The sequence below is a fragment of the Labeo rohita genome, chromosome 16 (genome assembly GCF_022985175.1).
Source record: "Labeo rohita strain BAU-BD-2019 chromosome 16, IGBB_LRoh.1.0, whole genome shotgun sequence".
Lineage (NCBI taxonomy): Eukaryota > Metazoa > Chordata > Actinopteri > Cypriniformes > Cyprinidae > Labeo > Labeo rohita.
Genome location: NC_066884.1, coordinates 20,435,637 through 20,455,084, shown reverse-complemented (window position 1 = coordinate 20,455,084; position 19,448 = coordinate 20,435,637). Strand labels below are relative to the sequence as shown.

The 19,448-nt window shown below is 34.7% G+C and overlaps 1 protein-coding gene across 2 annotated transcripts in view; it reads right to left on the bottom strand.

The window, feature by feature from the left end:
• Positions 1 to 18,718, bottom strand: part of si:dkey-246i14.3 (ephrin A4) — a 72,667-nt gene extending 53,949 nt beyond the window's left edge. For both annotated transcript variants that reach the window (XM_051132435.1, XM_051132436.1), the window contains exon 1: positions 18,138 to 18,718. In XM_051132435.1, coding sequence (XP_050988392.1) covers positions 18,138 to 18,256 — 119 coding nt within the window. In that variant the 5' untranslated portion in view covers positions 18,257 to 18,718. The remainder of the gene's footprint in view (positions 1 to 18,137) is intronic.
• Positions 18,719 to 19,448: the final 730 nt, after the last annotated feature.

Sequence of the window (19,448 nt, the reverse complement as noted above, 5' to 3'; positions counted from 1 at the left end):
CCTCATAACAGCGTGGCGAGATGAATATAAAAATTTGTAAATATAATGGTTGCTACGCCCAGCAAGCATCAGCAGAATTATTCATCACTAGGTTTCTAACAATGATAAAGACGCAGCAGATGGTTACTTGAAGATTGGTAACTAAAATTTATTAAAACAACAAAAGAAAGTAGATCTAGTGTATTTTTTTTTTTTTTGTAAGTTGTAAATAAAACAATGATTGCTGGAGTATGTTTTACAAGAAAATACTATTTCAGTCTTTCCACTTTAAAATTTCTTGTTTGATTTTCTGTCACTCTACTGCATCGTTCTGATAAAATAAAAAAATACACAAAATATATACAAATATATATATATACAAATATATATATACAAATATATATATATATATATATATATATATATATTATATATATATATATATATATATATATATATATATATATATACACACACACACACACAATATAAAGTATTTAATTTAAATAAAATAAAATAATAAAATACAAAAATAAAATTTTGAAAAGTCTGTTTAATGCTTCAAAAACAAACAAAATCAATTAAACCATTACAAAATAAAACATTAATTTAAATAAAATAAAATAATGAAATACAAAAATTAGATTTTTTGAAGTCCGTTTAATGCTAAAACAAAAAACAAAACAAAACAAAATATATATATATATAAAAAAAAAAAATATTTAATTTCAATAATAAAATAATAAAAATAAAATTGAAAAGTCTGTTTAACGCTTCAAAACAAAATAAAAAAATAAAATAAAATAAATAAAATATAAAATAAAATTAAATAATTAAACAAATAAAATATTTAATTTAATTACAACATTAAAATACAAAAATCTAATTATAAAAAGTCTCATGTTTAATGCTTCAAAAATAAAATAAAATAAAATGCACACCCAGGAAGGCTGGTAGTGGTAGTATAATATATCTTCCTGTATAAAAAAATAAATATTTAATTTCAATAATAAAATAATAAAAATAAAATTGAAAAGTCTGTTTAACGCTTCAAAACAAAATAAAAAAATAAAATAAAATAAATAAAATATAAAATAAAATTAAATAATTAAACAAATAAAATATTTAATTTAATTACAATATTAAAATACAAAAATCTAATTATAAAAAGTCTAATGTTTAATGCTTCAAAAATAAAATAAAATAAAATAAAATGCACACCCAGGAAGGCTGGTAGTGGTAGTATAATATATCTTCCTGTACAGTCTCAGACAAATGTCTTTAAATTTAATTTCAGAATAAAAGTGCATTTGATCCCACAGTGTGCACTATAATGATGGCAAAGCTGCCCACCACATGAGAAACGGTACAGGGAGCTCTGCAGGAAATCTGTTCAGTGTGTTCCAGACACTAACCACCAAACCTGCTTGATGAATAGGACCCAGTCATCATCGGCACTGCTTGTTTTTGATTGCGTTCTGCTTCTACACAGAGAGGACAAATCTGTTTAATAACCGGAGAATCGTGAGCTGCCGGTTTAAAGAACTGAAACGGTTATCAAAACACGTCTATCACAAGCACACACCCAGGCCTGCACGTGCACACAAGCTGTACCCCGTGCACACATGGCTTCACCACAGCGAGCAAGAAACCAGCACCATACCCAGCATTCCATGCATTCCGCTCTAGACCCGTCTACAGGTATCTGCTAAACTCCACAGCATATCAGCAACACAGAAAGAACAGACAACCCACACACACCCAAATACAATAACAAATTACAAGTCACCCACCCACAAAACATGTACATTCAAACAATAACATGCATTCCAATACACAAATGTTCACACCTATATGCTGTACATTTGCACACAAACCTGATCAAGACGATGCATTAATACCAGTTCAACCGATAAAAAACGCTTAACATTTAAAACTATTAACAACACACAACTAGTTCTTTAAATGGGCAAATAAACTAACTGTAAACGTCCGTTAACAGAAGCCAGAGACGCTGAAGACGAACGCAAAGAGGACAAAATACTGTAGCAGGCAGATTAAGCTCAATTCACGATGCCTGAAATATACTGTAGTTAAAAAATATGAATCTTCAGAAAAGCAGGAAAGCTCAAATTGTATATTCTTTTCATCTTACCTTATAATACATATTAACGTCGTATTTAGAGGTTCAGCACTGCTTTGTTTACAGCACTAGGCCAAACAAGGAAATGCTCTATCGCTGTTGATCCATAAGCGCTACCTGCTGTCAATAGGAGTGAATTTGCGTCTCATTCAGCACGTCTGCTGTTGTGTTTCGTTCAGATACAGTTGAGGCCAAAAGTTTGCATCCCCCTTTCAGAAACATTAATGTTAATTATTTGACCAAAATAAGAGGGATCATACAAAATCCATGTTATTGTTTATTTATTACTGACCTGAATAAGATATTTCACATAAAAGATGTTTACATACAGTCCTCAAGAGAAAATAATGGCTCAATTTATAAAAATGACTCGGTTCAAAAGTTTACATCCCCTTGATTCTTAACCCGTGTTGTTGCCTGAATGATCCACGGCTGTTTTTTTTGTTTAGTGATAGTTCATGAGTGCCTTGTTTGTCCTGAACAGTTAAACTGCCTGCCGTTCTTCAGAAAAATCACACAAAATTTTTGTTTTTTCAGCATTTTTTTGTGTATTTGTATGATTTTGAGATCCATCTGATTTTGAGGACAACTGAGGAACTCTATATGCGACTATTACAGAAGGTTCAAACGCTCACTGATGCTTCAGAAGGAAATATGATGTACTAATGTACATTCGATTACATTTACATTACATTTTTCTTTTTTACACAATCGCTAGGACACATTTCTTAATACTTAGGTCACTTTTTCAAAACTATTCACACAGCAAGCACAACATCAGTCTATGTGGGATAAATTTTTAATCATTTATCATTGCTGTGGCACAAAATGCATTCATTGATGACATCTGTCAAATCACATGAATTCTTGTATCACTTCGACACAAACACTACCAAAACTTTATGTACTATACAAGCCAATTTGCACATTTACATACTACCTTTAAAAGTGTTAAACTTGAGTTCAAAACCTAGTACAGTATAGAAATGAATAAGACAGAAATTTGTAACATTTTCTACAGAAAAAAAAAAAATCTGAATGTAAAAAAAATCAAATGCTATCAAAGCAGTTGAATGTAGCTGAACATCTCAAGGGGAAAAGTGTGTTTGTTTGGTGAAAGCCTTTCCTAGTGTTACGTAGGAATGACATGATTTGAGGCATTAATGAAGTGTTTTGGTAATTTTAGTGCATTTTGAATGTGAAATGTACTGCTGTATAAAGCTGAAAGGTGGTTAGGAGAAACTCTGTGTGAAGAGTTTTGAAAAAGTGACTTTAGTTTTGAGAAATGTGTCCTAACAATTGTTAAAAAACAAAAAAAACAAAAAACAAAAAAAAATGTAATATAAAGGCACATGCAGGGGAAAACCATGATAAGCCATCAGAATCCTTAAAAACGTGATACAGATTTTTTGTCAAAACGCCCAGCGCTATGAACATACATATATTAGTAAACTACAGACCAATTATGTTTAAAAACATAAAATAGAGTAGCCAAAAAGTGGCTTAAGAAGTCAGTAATTTATGCTTTGGGGGCTTTTATCAGCAAATATGGATATAAGAGATTCATTTCATTAATAACTTGGAATATCATGTCATAATCATGCCAAAATGTTCTCGTTGATTGATTTAACTGATTTTTATTAATACATACTGCATCTAACAATCACTACAATAATGAGCAACCAACAAACCAAACCTGCTCACAAAATAAAATGGGGGAGGAAAAAAACATTAGAATTGTACACACAAATCATACAAACAAATAGCCAAAACTCAAAATATGGTAATTTTATGATCCACACCATTCTCCAAATGTTCTCCCTTTAGGGTAAGTAAGCATGACGAGGGTGTTTCTCTCCACGACTGCACAGTGACAGTGATAGTAATACCTGCTGACATCTCTTCCTCCCTGTCTCTCTCTCTCCCTCTCCTCACCCCTTCTTCCCCAGAGGGGCTCCCCTACCGATTCAGGCGCTGAAAACTGTTGATTCTCTTCCTGCCATCCCTACATAATGTGCTTGCTATCTTTCTGCTCATTCAGAATGGGCATAATGTCTTTTCCTTCTCGGCAGAGAGGGGGAAGGAAGACAGAAATCATGCAGGGAAGGGTGGACTATCAGGATGTTCTGCTGTGGACTAGAAAAATGAGAAATGATGAATTGCAGAATAACATTTGAGTCAACAGCGCACCCACAAACATTTCGATGTGAAATGTTGATAGCAACCAATTTTTCTTCTTTTTAGATCTCTGACAATATTTAAAAAGATTAAAATTAGGGTGAGACTATTAGTTGAGAATTGAATGATTCAACCACACTCGTTACATATCGTAGTTGTTGGAGAGACTAACTAGCTAGTCATGGTCATGGTCGCCAAATGGTGAAGTGATAACTTCTGCCAATTATTCAGTTTGAGATCAAATTCATGTCAGATTATTTCTGTAAAAGAACATGGCATCTGAGGATTTTTATCTTGTATTACTAAAACACATAATGAAATACATAGATGTTTGCTTGCTGATTTTGCTTAAGTGCATGATATATTTAAGCCCATTTGTTATACTAACAAGAAAATATGATTCTAAACACAGGTTGAGAACTGTAGTTCCAACCACACAACTTTGCGATGCTTTCTACGAATGTTTGTTGAAACTATTCGGCAAACATCAAATCGTTCAAATCAAACTATGTTGGCTAAATACACTACCAGTCAAAGGTTTTTGAACAGTAAGATTTTTCATGTTTTTAAAGAAGTCTCTTCTGCTCATCAAGCCTGCATTTGTTCGAACCAAAATACAGCAAAAGCAGTAAAATTGTGAAATATTTTTATTATTTAGAATAACTGCTTTCTATTTGATTATATTTTAAAATGTAATATATTCCTGTGAGCAAATCTACATTTTCAGCATCATTACTCCAGTCTTCAATATCACATGATCCTTCAGAGATCATTCTAATATGCTGATTTGCTGTTCAAGAAACATTTTTTATTATTAATATTATCAATATTTAAAACAGTTGAGTACATTTTTTGATAAATAGAAAGATTCAAGGATCAGCATTTATTAAGTAGCTTTCGTAACATTATACATTATACCATTTAAAAGCATGGAGTGAGTATAATTTATTATTTAATATATTATTAAGAAATTATAGAAATTAATACTTTTACTTAGCAGGGATGCTTTAAATTGATCAAAAGTGATGATAAAGACATTTATAATGTTACAAAAGATTTCTATTTCAGATCAAAGCTGTTCTTCTGAACTTTCTATTCATTGAATAAACATGAAAAAAAATCTACACTGTAAAAAACAATTTGTTGAATCAACTTAAAATAATTTGTAACCTGGCTGCCTTAAAATTTTAAGTTCAGTCAACTCAAAAAAAGTTGATTCAACTTGAAATGTTAAATTATACTAAGTGACAACTTAGATATTTGAGTTGAATCAACATAAAATTTGAAGGCAGCTGGGTTACTTTCCCATCTGTTAAGTTTAGCAAACACAAATATCCTTCAAATTTTATGTTGATTCAACTCAAATATCTAAGTTGTTACTTAGTACAACTTAACATTTCAAGTTGAATAAACTTATTTTAGTTGACTGAACTTAAAATTTTAAGGCAGCAGGGTAACAAATTATTTTAAGCTGACTCAACAAATTGTGTTTTTCATTTTTTTTTACAGTGTACTCGGCTGTTTTCAACATAATAATAATAATAATAAATGTTTTTTCAGCAAATCAGAATATTAGAATGATTTCTGAAGAATCATGAGACAGATTTGAAATCACAGGAATAAATTACATTTTAAAATATATTCAAATAGAAAACAGTTATTTCAAATAGTAAAAATATTTCAAAATTTTTACTGTTCTTGTTGTACTTTGGATCAAATAAATGCAGGCTTGGGGAGCAGTAGAGACTTCTTAAAAAAAAAATCTGCACTGACGATTCATTCACAAGGCCAAGAACATGCATTGATTAAGAAAATAGGGATATTTTGATTTCATGTTGACTTTACAGGCGTGATGTAGGAATCAGATAAGCAAATGGCTACTTTTCAAGTTGCAAGGTAAAGTGTTGAGAAAATCAACACTATTGATAAGAATTAACAAGTGGTTTGACAGGAAGATAACAGTCTGAACCACAAATCAACACACACCCATTATACAAACACTGCTACCCTTCAGTCAACAACAAATACACAATAGGCTTTTCATAAACTACGCATGCAAAGCCAAAAAGCACCTAAATTAACTTGACAGCTAGAGGTCCTCTAGGTTTGTTCACAAACAAACGATTTAATCAATAAAATTAAGACGTTATACAGTCCTACACCTGCATTTTACAGCCAACACTGTGGTAGTACACAGATATATTGTGACAGAATAACAACAGCTAATGAAAGAGTCATATGATTTGCTTTTTGGTAATGAGTAACTAAGTAAAAAGATAACTCTTAATTGCTGGACTATTGGTTGGTATATGATTAACTTTTTCACGGCTAATAGGCTACTTTACAGAAATTGGTGAACTTGTGAATGATTTTTGGCCCTTTAGTTTTCACAGTGAAAATAACTAAGCAGTTCTTCTTTTAGACAATAAATGCTATTTTTTTTTTTCATACAAATTGAAATTACTCCACAGAAGAAAATATGCAACATATTCTATCCTTTAAAACGTTTGTTATATCCATTCACTCATATTTGATCATAACAAACTTAATATATAATGTACATGATTTCATAAGAATATAGAGTATACCCAGACAGAGTATACCAAATGTTAAAGTAAAAACAGAAATATTATAAAATACCATTAGAATGTACATTTTCAACAGCAAATACTCTAGTATTCACAGTAATTAGTAATTATGTTGATTTGGTGATTAAGAAACATTTAAAAACATTGATTCAGTGATAAAAACACTGACATTTCTTGTGCAACCCATGATCCATTTTTTCAAAAACAGCATTTATTTGAAACAGAAATTACTGGTACAATGTAAAAAACTGTCACTTATTTTAATGTGTTCTTGCTGAATAAAAGTATTAATCTCTTTAAATTATATTACCGACCTCAAATTTTTGAATGGTAGTGTAAAATTTAATTATGCCTGTGCAGACACAACTAGAACACCACATTAGAAAATGGGAATGAGTAATTAATGGTTCTGGAATGGGAGAAGAGGAACAAGAGAAATAGAAAGTGTCGGAATTCGCAGACATTACAAGCTGGCACAGATCTATATAGGGTCTAGTTTAAACAGTATATCAGGCCAAGACACTTCTCTCCCTGTGTCTCAGATAATACATGTCCATTAGCAGCAAAAGGAGGACACCACACAAGATCAAAGTCTCACAGAGACAGAACATCCTATACATCCCACACAGAAAAGAAAGCTATGCGTGTGTGTCGGTATGTGTGTTTCCCTAGAGAAAGTAGCTTTTCCATTATACAATTCTGCATGTGTAATATTGAAAGCCAAAACAATAAGATTTCCGGTCTACATTTGATGCCTCACAACAGGCGATGCTAGAAATGCAATATCTCCCAGCCAGGCTAATACGATTGCACAAACACAGTAAAACCCCCATATCCCGCAGTAATTCAGTTTGCCCGCTGAAGTGTTGGCGCAGGTACTGTGTTGGAGGTATTTTCAAGAGGGCACCCTGAGGTTAAGTCCAGTGAAAAAGAACAAAACACTGTTTTCAGTTATGAATCCTCAACCACGGCCATATCCACCCTTGCATTTCTCATCAAACACTAACCGGTATGTACAACTCCCCAACAATACGAGTACAAAAACCTAGTGAAAATATGCATGCGGTCCAATTACCACATGCTGCGTCTTTATGCTTCAATAGCATTAGCGAGATGAATCAGCTGCTTACTGTACATAAAATATATTTCATATTTAAGCCTATAAAAACAAGGAGATTGCTTCTCTTGGCACTCCAGATGGCAAATGGTCACAAAAAATAAACATGCGACAATTTAGAAACTTTATGACTCATCCCATCTTGTGAAATCCAGTGATTTGTGAAATTACTCTTATGAACCAGTTGATGAATTAGTCAAAAAGATTCACAAGCTGTTATCTGAATCAGACTCAATCAAAGCCATCACTCTGATTGAGTTTACAACTGAACTGCAAGAAATTACAAAAAAAATAAATAATAATAATAATTTTTTACAAAAAATATCAACCTGGTCTCATGACAAAAACGTACCTCAGGGAACTCTTTTGCGAGACGCAAAATACGTACCAATAAGTACATATCCCTGCAGTTTCCAAAAGAAATGAACATCAGGGGCGGTAAAACAGCGGGCACTTTTAATCATTTTTGTACTCGGTTATGATTACAGCTCCACATGTTTTGCTTTCCGGTGTTCTGACAAATAATGCTACCTAGCAGATTATGCTACCAACACTGTATTTTTAATACTGTAAGGTTAGGTTTAGGGTTGGGGTAAGTGTACATGACAGGGTAGTGCAAATGGACACAACACCGAATGTAACAAGCTTGTTCGGTAGCTCAGGTGGCACTGAGTTGGACTTATGATTAAGTCTTTGGGTATGAATCTTGTGAAAAATATGATGTTAGAGCTGAAAGATGAGAGATTGAAAAACAAGCTAAAACGGCATGCTTGTGATTGTGTTTTTTAACGTCACTTTAGATTTTGTTCATATACTATAAGGTAGGTTTAGGTGTAGTGCAGATGGTACGGTATTTTAAAATCCCAAATAAACTACATTTTCTACCTATAAGATTGTGTTTTATTAACATCTACACCCACCCCAACCCTAAACCTAAACCTACCCCTTACAATAACGCAAAAAACAGTAATTTTTGTACAGTACATCTGTATACCATCTAGCCTTTACCATAAAATGTAACAAAACCGAACAATCTGGACATATCACTGCAGTGATATGTACTTACTGGTACGTAGCTCACATCTCACGAAAAAGCTCCCTCAGGTACGTTTTCGTTATGAAACCAGGTAGAAAAATATTGTTTTAGCACAGTAAGGTCCAGCTGTGAAGTAGAAACGACTAAATGGAAAATGTTTTTGGGTGTAAAACTGTAATTTTGACATGCTGGCAGCATCAAGTTAAACTTTTTTTTAACAAACAAACAAATAAATAAAAAAAATAAATAAATAAATATTAGATTTAACTAACTAACTAACTAACAAAATAAATAAATAAATAAATAAATAAATAAATAAATAAATATACACATATAATCGCATAATCTGGGAAAAAAAAAAAAACAAAAAAAAAAAAAAACACACTAAATACAGCTATACTACTTGGCACAAGCTGATTGGTTCATGTTGCATACGCCGCCAATGAGCTTGCTGCTTTACATTTAAATGGTTAACATTCACTAGAGCATTTGCAGCGTGTTTTCACCAGTGTTGCCAAGTCTGCGGTTTTCCTGCGGAATTGGGATACTTTAACACTGTTGCCACGGGTTGTTTTTCATGTTCACGAGTTGAAGCAACCCCAATAATGTGATATTTAGCCCCTGAAATGCAAATTTTACCAGGGGAACTTTGCCAAAAAATGTGTATTATACCCCCAGAAGGCAGGGGGACTCTCTCTAAAATGTGATTAGGCTAGTTTTGGGCTAGTTTTTAGTAGCAATTGGGCAGCTTTTGTTGTGAAAACCTTCCACCTCCCCAGCTCCACCTGTATAGACCTGCCATGGGTTATTATATATGCTACTTGTGCAGTAGCAGTTATGGTTTAGCGATGTCTACCAAATTGGCATCGGCATTGGCATGTTTATAGTAAAACATCGCGATGGACAATGACATTGGTGGTTGTAGTATCTGTATTCAGAAAGGCACAGAAAACAAAAAACGCATTCCGTTCTAATGAGATAACACAAGCCTCTAAAAGGGACATGGTTAGCTGCTTTCTAGCGTTATATTACAGTACATACATTTCACCTACCACATAAATAGAGTAAAGAGATGACAGTCTATCGGCCCAACCCTAGTAGCAGTATGTCTTAAATACTTAATAGCCATATGTATTGGTAGTAGCAAGTTCCTGTACTTGCTTTGCAGCAGCAGCAATAGTCTACAACAACAGCAATAACCAACAGCAGCAGCAATTCAGCCGCATAGCGAATCTATTCCTCAAAGACCAAATACATTAAGATTGTCAAATCCATTATCGTGCTAAAATCTTCACAGAGTTGCCATGATAGAACTATCATTATAAGCCAAAGCAAGCAGCACTCAATAATCTGAAGAGTTTCTGAACAACCATTTATATCAAACAATTCTCTAATTTGGCATCTAAAAAGTACATTAGCTCCTAAATGTTTAATTTTTGGAGACAATGGCTGTTTCATCTTGGCACTTGTACACATTTGCTTGTAAGTCGGCAAAAGACACTGTGTGGCTCCAAAACTTTTTAAACAAATAACAACCTATTTCTTTAGACACCAAGAAAATGAATTTACACGTTGCACTTAAAACTTCATTTTATCTTCCAAAAGACACATTCAGGCCACTGGCTGGCATACAGACTGGCAACGTTCTCGGCCTTTAATAACGCAACGGCGCATGCATGCACATGCACATGTGCACAAAACCAGGCATGCAAAGGATAGGGAACTGGTGAGTGATATTGATGTGGTCACGCTGAGAGAAGCGCTATTGGCCAATGTGGAGGTGTGAGATAATGGAGTGTACTTGCTGATAACATCTGTACGGTGGGTATTAACCAAATATCCAGGCAAGGGAGAAAATATGGAAACTCTCTCTTCGCCGTGTGCAGTGGGACGGCTGGGAAGCCGGTCCTGGCAATCACACAGAGAAATCTGAACCTCATATAATCACTAAATTATAATATTAAACAGGCGACAAAATATAACTTTCTCCAAGGTAGATTGAAAGGTTATCCCTACCAGGTCTGGCCAAATTCCACCGCTCAAGACCCGTTTTATAAGATTATATCCGTTTCATGCTCAGTCCATAAACTTATATCGGTTGGGACTTCTTCAAAGAAGCCGATTGGACCTCAGCGAATCGGGAACAAGCCACAGGACAGAGTTTGTCTGTAAAGTCCCCCTATGAACCTCCAAAATCTCTTCACGCCCACTGGGCCAGGTGGCCTTTACAGTACAGACTGATAGGAAACCACTGAGGAAAGAGGAACATTTCCTGAAAGATGCACAGTTATGAATTGAGCAATTTCTAAATAAGTTTTCAGTCACACACGTAAGCCAAGGAAAATACTGCAATACAAAGAAAGGAAAATGTGCCAATAAAAAAAAAAAAAAAATGTTACATGGGAATTGAAAGCAGAGAGACTATATCTAGCTCTGCGAGGGTATGTTTCTCGGAACATATTTCATAGTTACACAGCAGGAAAATATGTGATAAGGACATAGTTGAGGTTGTCGAGTACAAAGTTGAGGAATATTTCCTGTTTTTCCTTAGGTCATCCACATTACCGGGAAATGCCCGTTCAACGTGCTGCTGAAGGTTACGGGCAGACGCTGGGCAGCACAGACGAAAACAAACATGAAGTAAATATAGTTCCATTCATATGGATAATTATACAATCCACTATGATGCATTAAGCTATACAGTCAACCACATAATAACCAGCGAGCGAAAGCAGCAGGGAGTTCACTTTCTTACTTCCTTTTGAATGTGAGCCTGAGTGTGATTATTTCTGAGTAGGTTTGTTGATTACAGTTCACAGGTTCTCGTAGCTAATGATTTATAGAAGTAGTAGGGAGATTATCCAAAAATTGTGGAAGTCCTCGCCAAGCACGAGACGTGCTTAGGGGTCCAATCACGGCAGCCCTGATTGAGCAAAATTACAGTTGATCTTCAAGCCTTAATTTAAATTTGCATGCGCATGGGTGCGTCCGCCCCCGTGCTGCCTGAGAGGTCCGATCCCACCTCTTGCTGTTGAAATGACAAGAAAACATACTACGCTGTATTTGGGGTGTGTGTATGGGGGGTTGATGCGTTTGTATGCATGAATTAACACTCACGTGAACACACAATCAATCCTCCATTACACACAAACACGATTGAAATTATTCAAAATTCCTTGGGTATTAATTGATGGTTTATTTCAAAATGAGCAATTAAAAAAAAAATACTGTTTTTCGCATCCTGTTCGGAAACACGTAGCCGTGAGAGGTAAAAGGGAGGTGCTGAGAAAGAGGCACTTGGAATTTTTGAGAGTATTAGAAATGTGTTCAAACATGTTGAGTAAGTGACTCACACACATGAGAGATGAACACACACTGATATAAAAAGTCTGGACAATGCTGAGGTTAAATATCACTGATGTACTTTGCCTTTGCCTTTTGAGCTTGGGCCTATAAGGATTAGTCCACCCCAAAAATAAAGAGTCTTTTATCATATTCTCACCCTCAGGACTTCCTGTCCTGCATGGAGAGATTCTGGAGAATGCACTGGTCACTCTTTTCCATGCAGTTAGAATGGGTGTAAAATAAAAGGTTTCATGCTTTGAAAAAGGCAGCAAAAGCATCATAAAAGTGGTCCAGACTCAATGGCCACATACACATCTGCATTTAAAAGTAGGAATGAGTCCCACTTTTGATTATTTGGAATCATTTTTGGCTAACTCTATTTTAACTAAACTACTGCTGATAGATCTGCTGTGTTTTTTTAAGCTTGGGAGTTTATGCTTTAGAGAACGTGGTCTTGCTGTGTTGCCATGTCCTCATATTTTCAAGAGCTTTTAAGCATGTTGTTTGGTTAGCTAGGCGCTTTATGGAGTTAAAGTGATCTGTTGCAGATATGAGATATTTTTTGGTGTTATAAAACAAAGCATATGGGTGTTTTAGTGTTTATTGTGCTTGTCCTTGTTTGTTTTTATTGTTTTCTATGAAGATCTGGCAACACTTACACTTCATCGCAGGGGTAGTGAGTGCAACTAGCCCCTCGTCAAAATGTGCTAAAGTTAAGACTTTTTTCACTGTTATTTTCTTGCATCTCATACAGACGATGATATATTTCTGATGTGCATTTAAACACATCATCAACAACTAGTTGTTCAGTTCAGTTCCATACACAGCGTAGAATTTCTCTAAATGCGGTTGGCGCTACCTGTATTTTAGTGAATTACGCATGTACAGAACACGATTAAGGAGTAAAAGGTGAACTGACACCCGAATTTAGCTGCAGTGTGTACGTGGCCTACATTTCAAATCTTCTGTTCTGAAGCAAAACGATAGACCTGTATAGCAAACATTTATTAAAATTATTCATTTTGTGAAAATCTCATCAGTCATGGCACAAAAATGTTCAATTTATAAACAAATTATTCTTTTAAGCTGAATCTTTGCAATGAATGATTTGATCCAGTTCTGAACCCAGTCTGAAGAATTTGTTCATGGTCCTTGAGTTCAACTCACTAATGATTCGGTCACAACAGCTAAAGGGATAGTTCAACCAAAAATGAAAATTCTTTCATTAATTACACACTCTCATGTCGTTCCAAACCCATAAGACCTTTGTTCATTTTCAGAACACAAATTATGATCTTTCTGATGAAATCCGAGAGCTTCCTGACCCTGCAATGTTCAAGGCCTAGAAAGGTAGTAAGAACATTATTAAAATAGTCCATGTGACATCAGTGGTTCAACTGTAATTTTATGAAGCTTCGAGAATGCTTTCTGTGCACTAAGACATAAAAAAAATAACTTAAACATTTAACAATTTCCACTCTTCTGTGTTAGTCTTCGAGGCATGTTCACAACACCTTGTAAAAGTTGTATTTTTTAGCTTCACAAAATTAAGGTTTAATCACTGATGTCTCATGGACTATTTTAACGATGTCTTTACTACCTCTCTGGGCCTTGAACACGGTAGTTGCTGTTTATGCAGAAAGCTCTCATATTTCATCAAAAATATCTTAATTTGTGTTCTGAAGATAAACAAAGGTCTTACTGGTTTTGAACAAAATGAGGGTGAGAGATTAATGACAGAATTTTACTTTTTGGGTGAACTATCCCTTTAATTGTTGTGACCGAACCATTGAGTCAGTGAGTTGAGCTCACGGACCATGAACAAATCCTTCAGACTACGTCACTTCAGAAATGGATCAAATAATTCATTAAAAAAAAATCCAGCTTAGAAGAATAATTTGTTCATAAAGTGAACATTTTTGTGCCATGACAAAATTAATCACTTTTAATAAATGTTCGCTATACAGGTCTATCGTACGGCTTCAGAAAATTTTAAATACAGAGTCTGGACCACTTTTATAATGCTGTTGTTGCCTTTTTAAAGCTTGAAGCCTTCATTTTACACCCATTCTAACTGCATAGAAAAGAGTGACCAGTGCATTTTCCAGAAACTCTCCATGCAGGACAGAAAGTCACAGAAGTTTGGAATGACATGAGGGCAGTGTTGGGGGTAAGGCATTACAAATAACGCAAGTTACGTAATATTATTACTTTTTCCAAGTAACTAGTAAAGTAACACACTAAGTAACATAATTAGTTACTTTTTTAGGGAGTAACTTAATATTGTAATGTATTACTTTTAAAAATAACTTTCCTCAACACTGCATGAGGGTGAGTACATGATGACAGAATATTTATTTTTGGGTGAACTAATCCTTATAGGCAAAAGCTTGAAAGACAAAGGTGTCCTTGCTACCTTTCTGGGCCTTGAACGTGTTGTGTGCATTGCTGTCTATGCAGGGTCAGAAAACTCTCAGATTTCATCATCAAATATTTGTGTTCTGAAGATAAACAGAGGTCTTACCGGTTTGGAACGAGATGAGGGTGAGTAATTAATGTCGAAATTTTCATTTTTGAGTGAACTATCCTTTTAATTGCTCCATAAAGGGTAAAAAAAACAATCAATCGGTCCTGGTTTAGTATCATGTAAAACTATTATAGTACTTCCTAACATTCTGAATTAGCTTTTATTCTTATATTTACAGTTTTTATTTTAATTATAGTTTTATGTGCTGTTGTTATTTTTGTTGTCCTTTTTTTATATATACACATCCATTCAGTTTTAGTCATTTTTAGCATTGCCTTTCAAATCTCTCTCTTTGTGTTCCACAGAAGAAACGTCACACAGGTTTAGAATGACATAGGTGTGAGAAGTTTCATTTTTATGTGAAAAAGCTCTGACTGTGTGTGTGAGTTAAGTCAGAAAGCTCCACTGTATGTCCACATTCAGCCGTTGCATCAGGTTTCAAACTTTTTGGTAAAGATCGCAGAAAACATGAGGAAATAAAGGAGTGAGCTGAGAGAGCGTGACAGATAAGAGCATAGCACGCGTTATAAGCTTTATCCACCTGGCAGACCATCTAAAACGTCAGCTGATAAACGAAAAGCAACAAGTTCACAGCTCAGTTACAACTGAAAACCAGGAGTGAAGATTAAGGAGAAGGAAAAAAATATATATTTATAAGAAAAATAACACACTAAACACACAGCTAGACAGAAACCAAAAAGTCTTTCTTCCACTCTTTCCAAAGTATTGATGTGATGAAATACTGCACGCTAAACATGAATACCTTACAGCACTCATGTCTCCAAAAACCAAGCCTCATTAATCTGGTTACACTGCACTATTTGGTGTAAACAGCAAATCAATGTCTGTGCAAGGTGTTCATTGTTTGCAGCACAGGAGAACTGTGAAGCACAGAAGCTGACGTTTAGTCTGCAGATGCCTTCGTCTAAATCTGTAAACCACATCACTGCATAACAAGACTAAACACGACTGCGTACGTGTTAGCATGCGAAAAGTCAGTGAGCCCACAAGCTAAGAGAAAATTAATCTCTCACCTCCATCATATAAATAATAAACTGAAAGCTGTACAACAAATCTGTAAAACTTTAAAACTCTGATGAGAAATTAATGAGCTGTGACAAAATAACTAGTTTCAAGCATTTTAACGATTTGCGTGTCACTACATGAGGCCTGTTGCCGAAACACAAAAACACAAGTCCATATGGACGGCTCCCCATGTCCGAGACGTTCTGAAAGAGGGGAGGGGCACAGCTGGCCCTCCAGGCTGTCCTAAACTAAAACAACCAATCCAGACTGAGATAACACCTGGAGTGGCAGGTGAGCGTGCCATCAGTCTGACAAATGACACCAATTAAACCATTACAGAGCAAGACAGAGGACAGATCTGTTACACCACAGGAAGAGAGCTGATATGCACACATCATTAACATTGATTTATTTAATTAGTGCTACGTTCAGCACTAATTGATCAAACCTAGAGAAATTGTTCACCAGACTGTAAGGAACGGAAGGGCATTGGATTTTACAGCATATAGTTGATTCGCCCATTCAACAGATACAAAAGCTCTGACCCTTGATCCCAATTAATGAAACTGGAACACAGATACACAAGATAATTACTAACTGCTGCCGCTTCACACCAGAGCTGTTTGTTTATCTTTTGTTTTGATCGTCTTTGTTTGTTTTCCCCAGTCTCATTCTCATCCATACAATGGATATTCTTAGATTCTGTATCTAATCTGCAGCATCCAAAATCGCCAGTTTCAAATACTATTTGTATATTATTTTAGTATTTATTAATATTTTGTATTAGCTTATATTTTTTAGATTTTCAGTGTTTATTTTATTTTAAGTTTTAGTAATTTTACGTGCTTTTGTCATTTTTATTAGTTTTTTTTTTTTCCTTCAGTTCATTTTAGTAATTTCAAATAAGCTTTTATTATAAAACGGTTATAGTTCCGGTCCTTGATTCTAATTGGTTGAGCCGCATTCGAAGCTGTTGTAAATTACTCTACAAACATACACCTTTGTTTACATCTGTGTGTTGCTCAGGAACCAATATGTTGCATCCTCAACCGTTTCTGAGGAACTACTTTGTTTGGTGGAAGAATAATGTTTTTATTAATATCATTACACTTATTTGCTCTGTTTTATTTTGTGAAACCTTACTACATATATGGAATAACTGTTTTATAAAAGCAATAAACCCTGTGAAGCCATGTTTTACAGTAAATTTATAACAGCTAAGGGGGTTAAAATGTTTTCCGCTTCACGTCGTGCCTAACAACGCCCCTTAGCTGTTATAAATTCACTGTAAAACACGACTTCTTGGGGCTTATTACTTTATTTTATTTTTCCTACTTTTTTTTTTTTTTTTCAATTTAGTTTCAGGTAGCTGCCAAGCCAACGTTTCATTTTTTTTGTTTATGTTTTTCATCTAATTTGTGTATTATATTTGAGCTTTATTTTAATTAATGAAAATATTATTACTTTTATAACAACTCTGGAAATCACACAGTGTTTTTCGTCCATATGGAAACTAAAAATGTGTTAAGTGTGGACTTACTACATCTGACCTACAACATCAACTGCATTTCCTGTCATTTACAAATATGACATTCCTCTCATGGCCTCATGGCATAGAAAAGTGTCAATTCAATGTACTGTTCTTTTTTTTTGCATGATTTCTAAATGCTCTGTAATCAAAACTACTAATCATTTGACATACTGTTGTTATTATTAGTTGCATGATCATGTGATTTCAAAATGGCAGCGTCCATATGGTGACAACCCGCCCCGTGTAGAAAAATACAGCTTTTTTCCCCTTAATCTTCATCTCAAGTGAGTCTGCATCATTTACATTTTACTTCTAAAAACCCTAGTCATTTTTTAATGCATAAAACTTTAATTATCAGAAATGACTGAGTGTACCTTTAAGGATAAACAGATCAAAGTTTGATTGGTGGAAACACTGAGGCATGGGAGGACACGTTACCACACTTAAACCCTTTAATAGGTGCAGGTGTGTTTTAGACTGCAGACATGAAGCAACATAAATCTGAGAGCGTTTTTGGGCTTAGTCACCTCACATTCACAGGGCTGAGCTCCTGAAGAGCGCCGAGCGCTAAATTACGCACAGGGAACGCAACCGCAATCCTGCGTAATAAGATTAATTGGAAACAGTCAGCACGATAAGTGTGAATTAAAAGTGATTGTGAACTTACCGTGTATTTGTAGAGTTCCAGTATACAACGTGTCTCTTTGCTGTGGTTGACATAACGTGTATAAACAGCGCTAAAAGTCTCATCATAGCGCAAACTCCAAAGCACCTTGGCACATTCATGACTCTTGTGGGTCGCTGACGAAACGATTTTAAACTGAGGTAAGCCTCAGTTTTAAGTCAAAACTAGCTGCAGAACTTTACTAGTCAAGAGGAGAAACACAAATCCCGGGGTTTAGTAACTTTAAACGCGTTTGCTAAGAAAAAGAGACATGTTCTGCTTACTCAATGCAACGAGAGGTTGCATGCGTAAGTTTATAAGGACACAAAACATATGCTGACGTTTGAGACAAGTTCATGAAACATTCTTGCGATTCCTTGTGACGTTCAGTATTTCCTTGTGAGGATTTGATAAGTATTCCACTTTACGCTGACATAAAAATAACTTCTTTTTCTTCAAATGTAAATCCAGTGTTGGTTTATAAGGTCCAAGTTTGACAACAACTCCCAACTTCTTATGAAAGCATAAGGAGACAATTGTTTGTAGTCGAAGAACGCTCTCAATCACGGCCGTTGATAGTTGACAGTGATTAGGAGTGACTGGAGAGCGTTTCTGGGCAGGGCGGAGGACGCGGGGGCGTGGTGGTTAAAACTTTAAACCAATCAGTGATCGAGGGGGCGGGAGCAACATTCCATAGTTTTTGAAGGTGTGCTGCACGGTGCCCTGACAGCTCCACTTTCAATGAATGTGGGACAAAAGTCTTTCAAGTAAGTTTTTTCCTGGTGAACTTTTGGTTCGTACGGCCATTTTTGTTCAGATTTAACATATGCTGATGATGTAGTAAAACAAAAGTCAATAAATAAATATAAAAAAAATGGTGACAACTTCAATGAGAAATATTCAGACGTAAAATAAAAACATAAAAAGATTAACAACATTAATATAATGAAACAGTGCCAGAGGACAGTAAAAAACATAATAGACTAAAATAAATAAATAATTGGGCGTCACTTCATACAATAGCATACCTGCTTACAATATTATGAGTTCTAATAGCCTTTTTACTTGAATTCATTTATAAAATGAGAAAAGTTTGGTTTGGAGCCTGACCACTTCATTTTATGAATATGAAACTTCCCTATTAAAATGAACAATTAAGTATTAATTAATTAATTGCTTTATGTTTTTCAAATCCATTAACACTGTGGTATATTATTACATCAAATCCACTCAACTGCAGGGAAATGTCAATTTTTTTTCTTAATAAAAAGCTCCACATTAGTCCAAAATATTTTTGTTTGTATGCAATGAAAA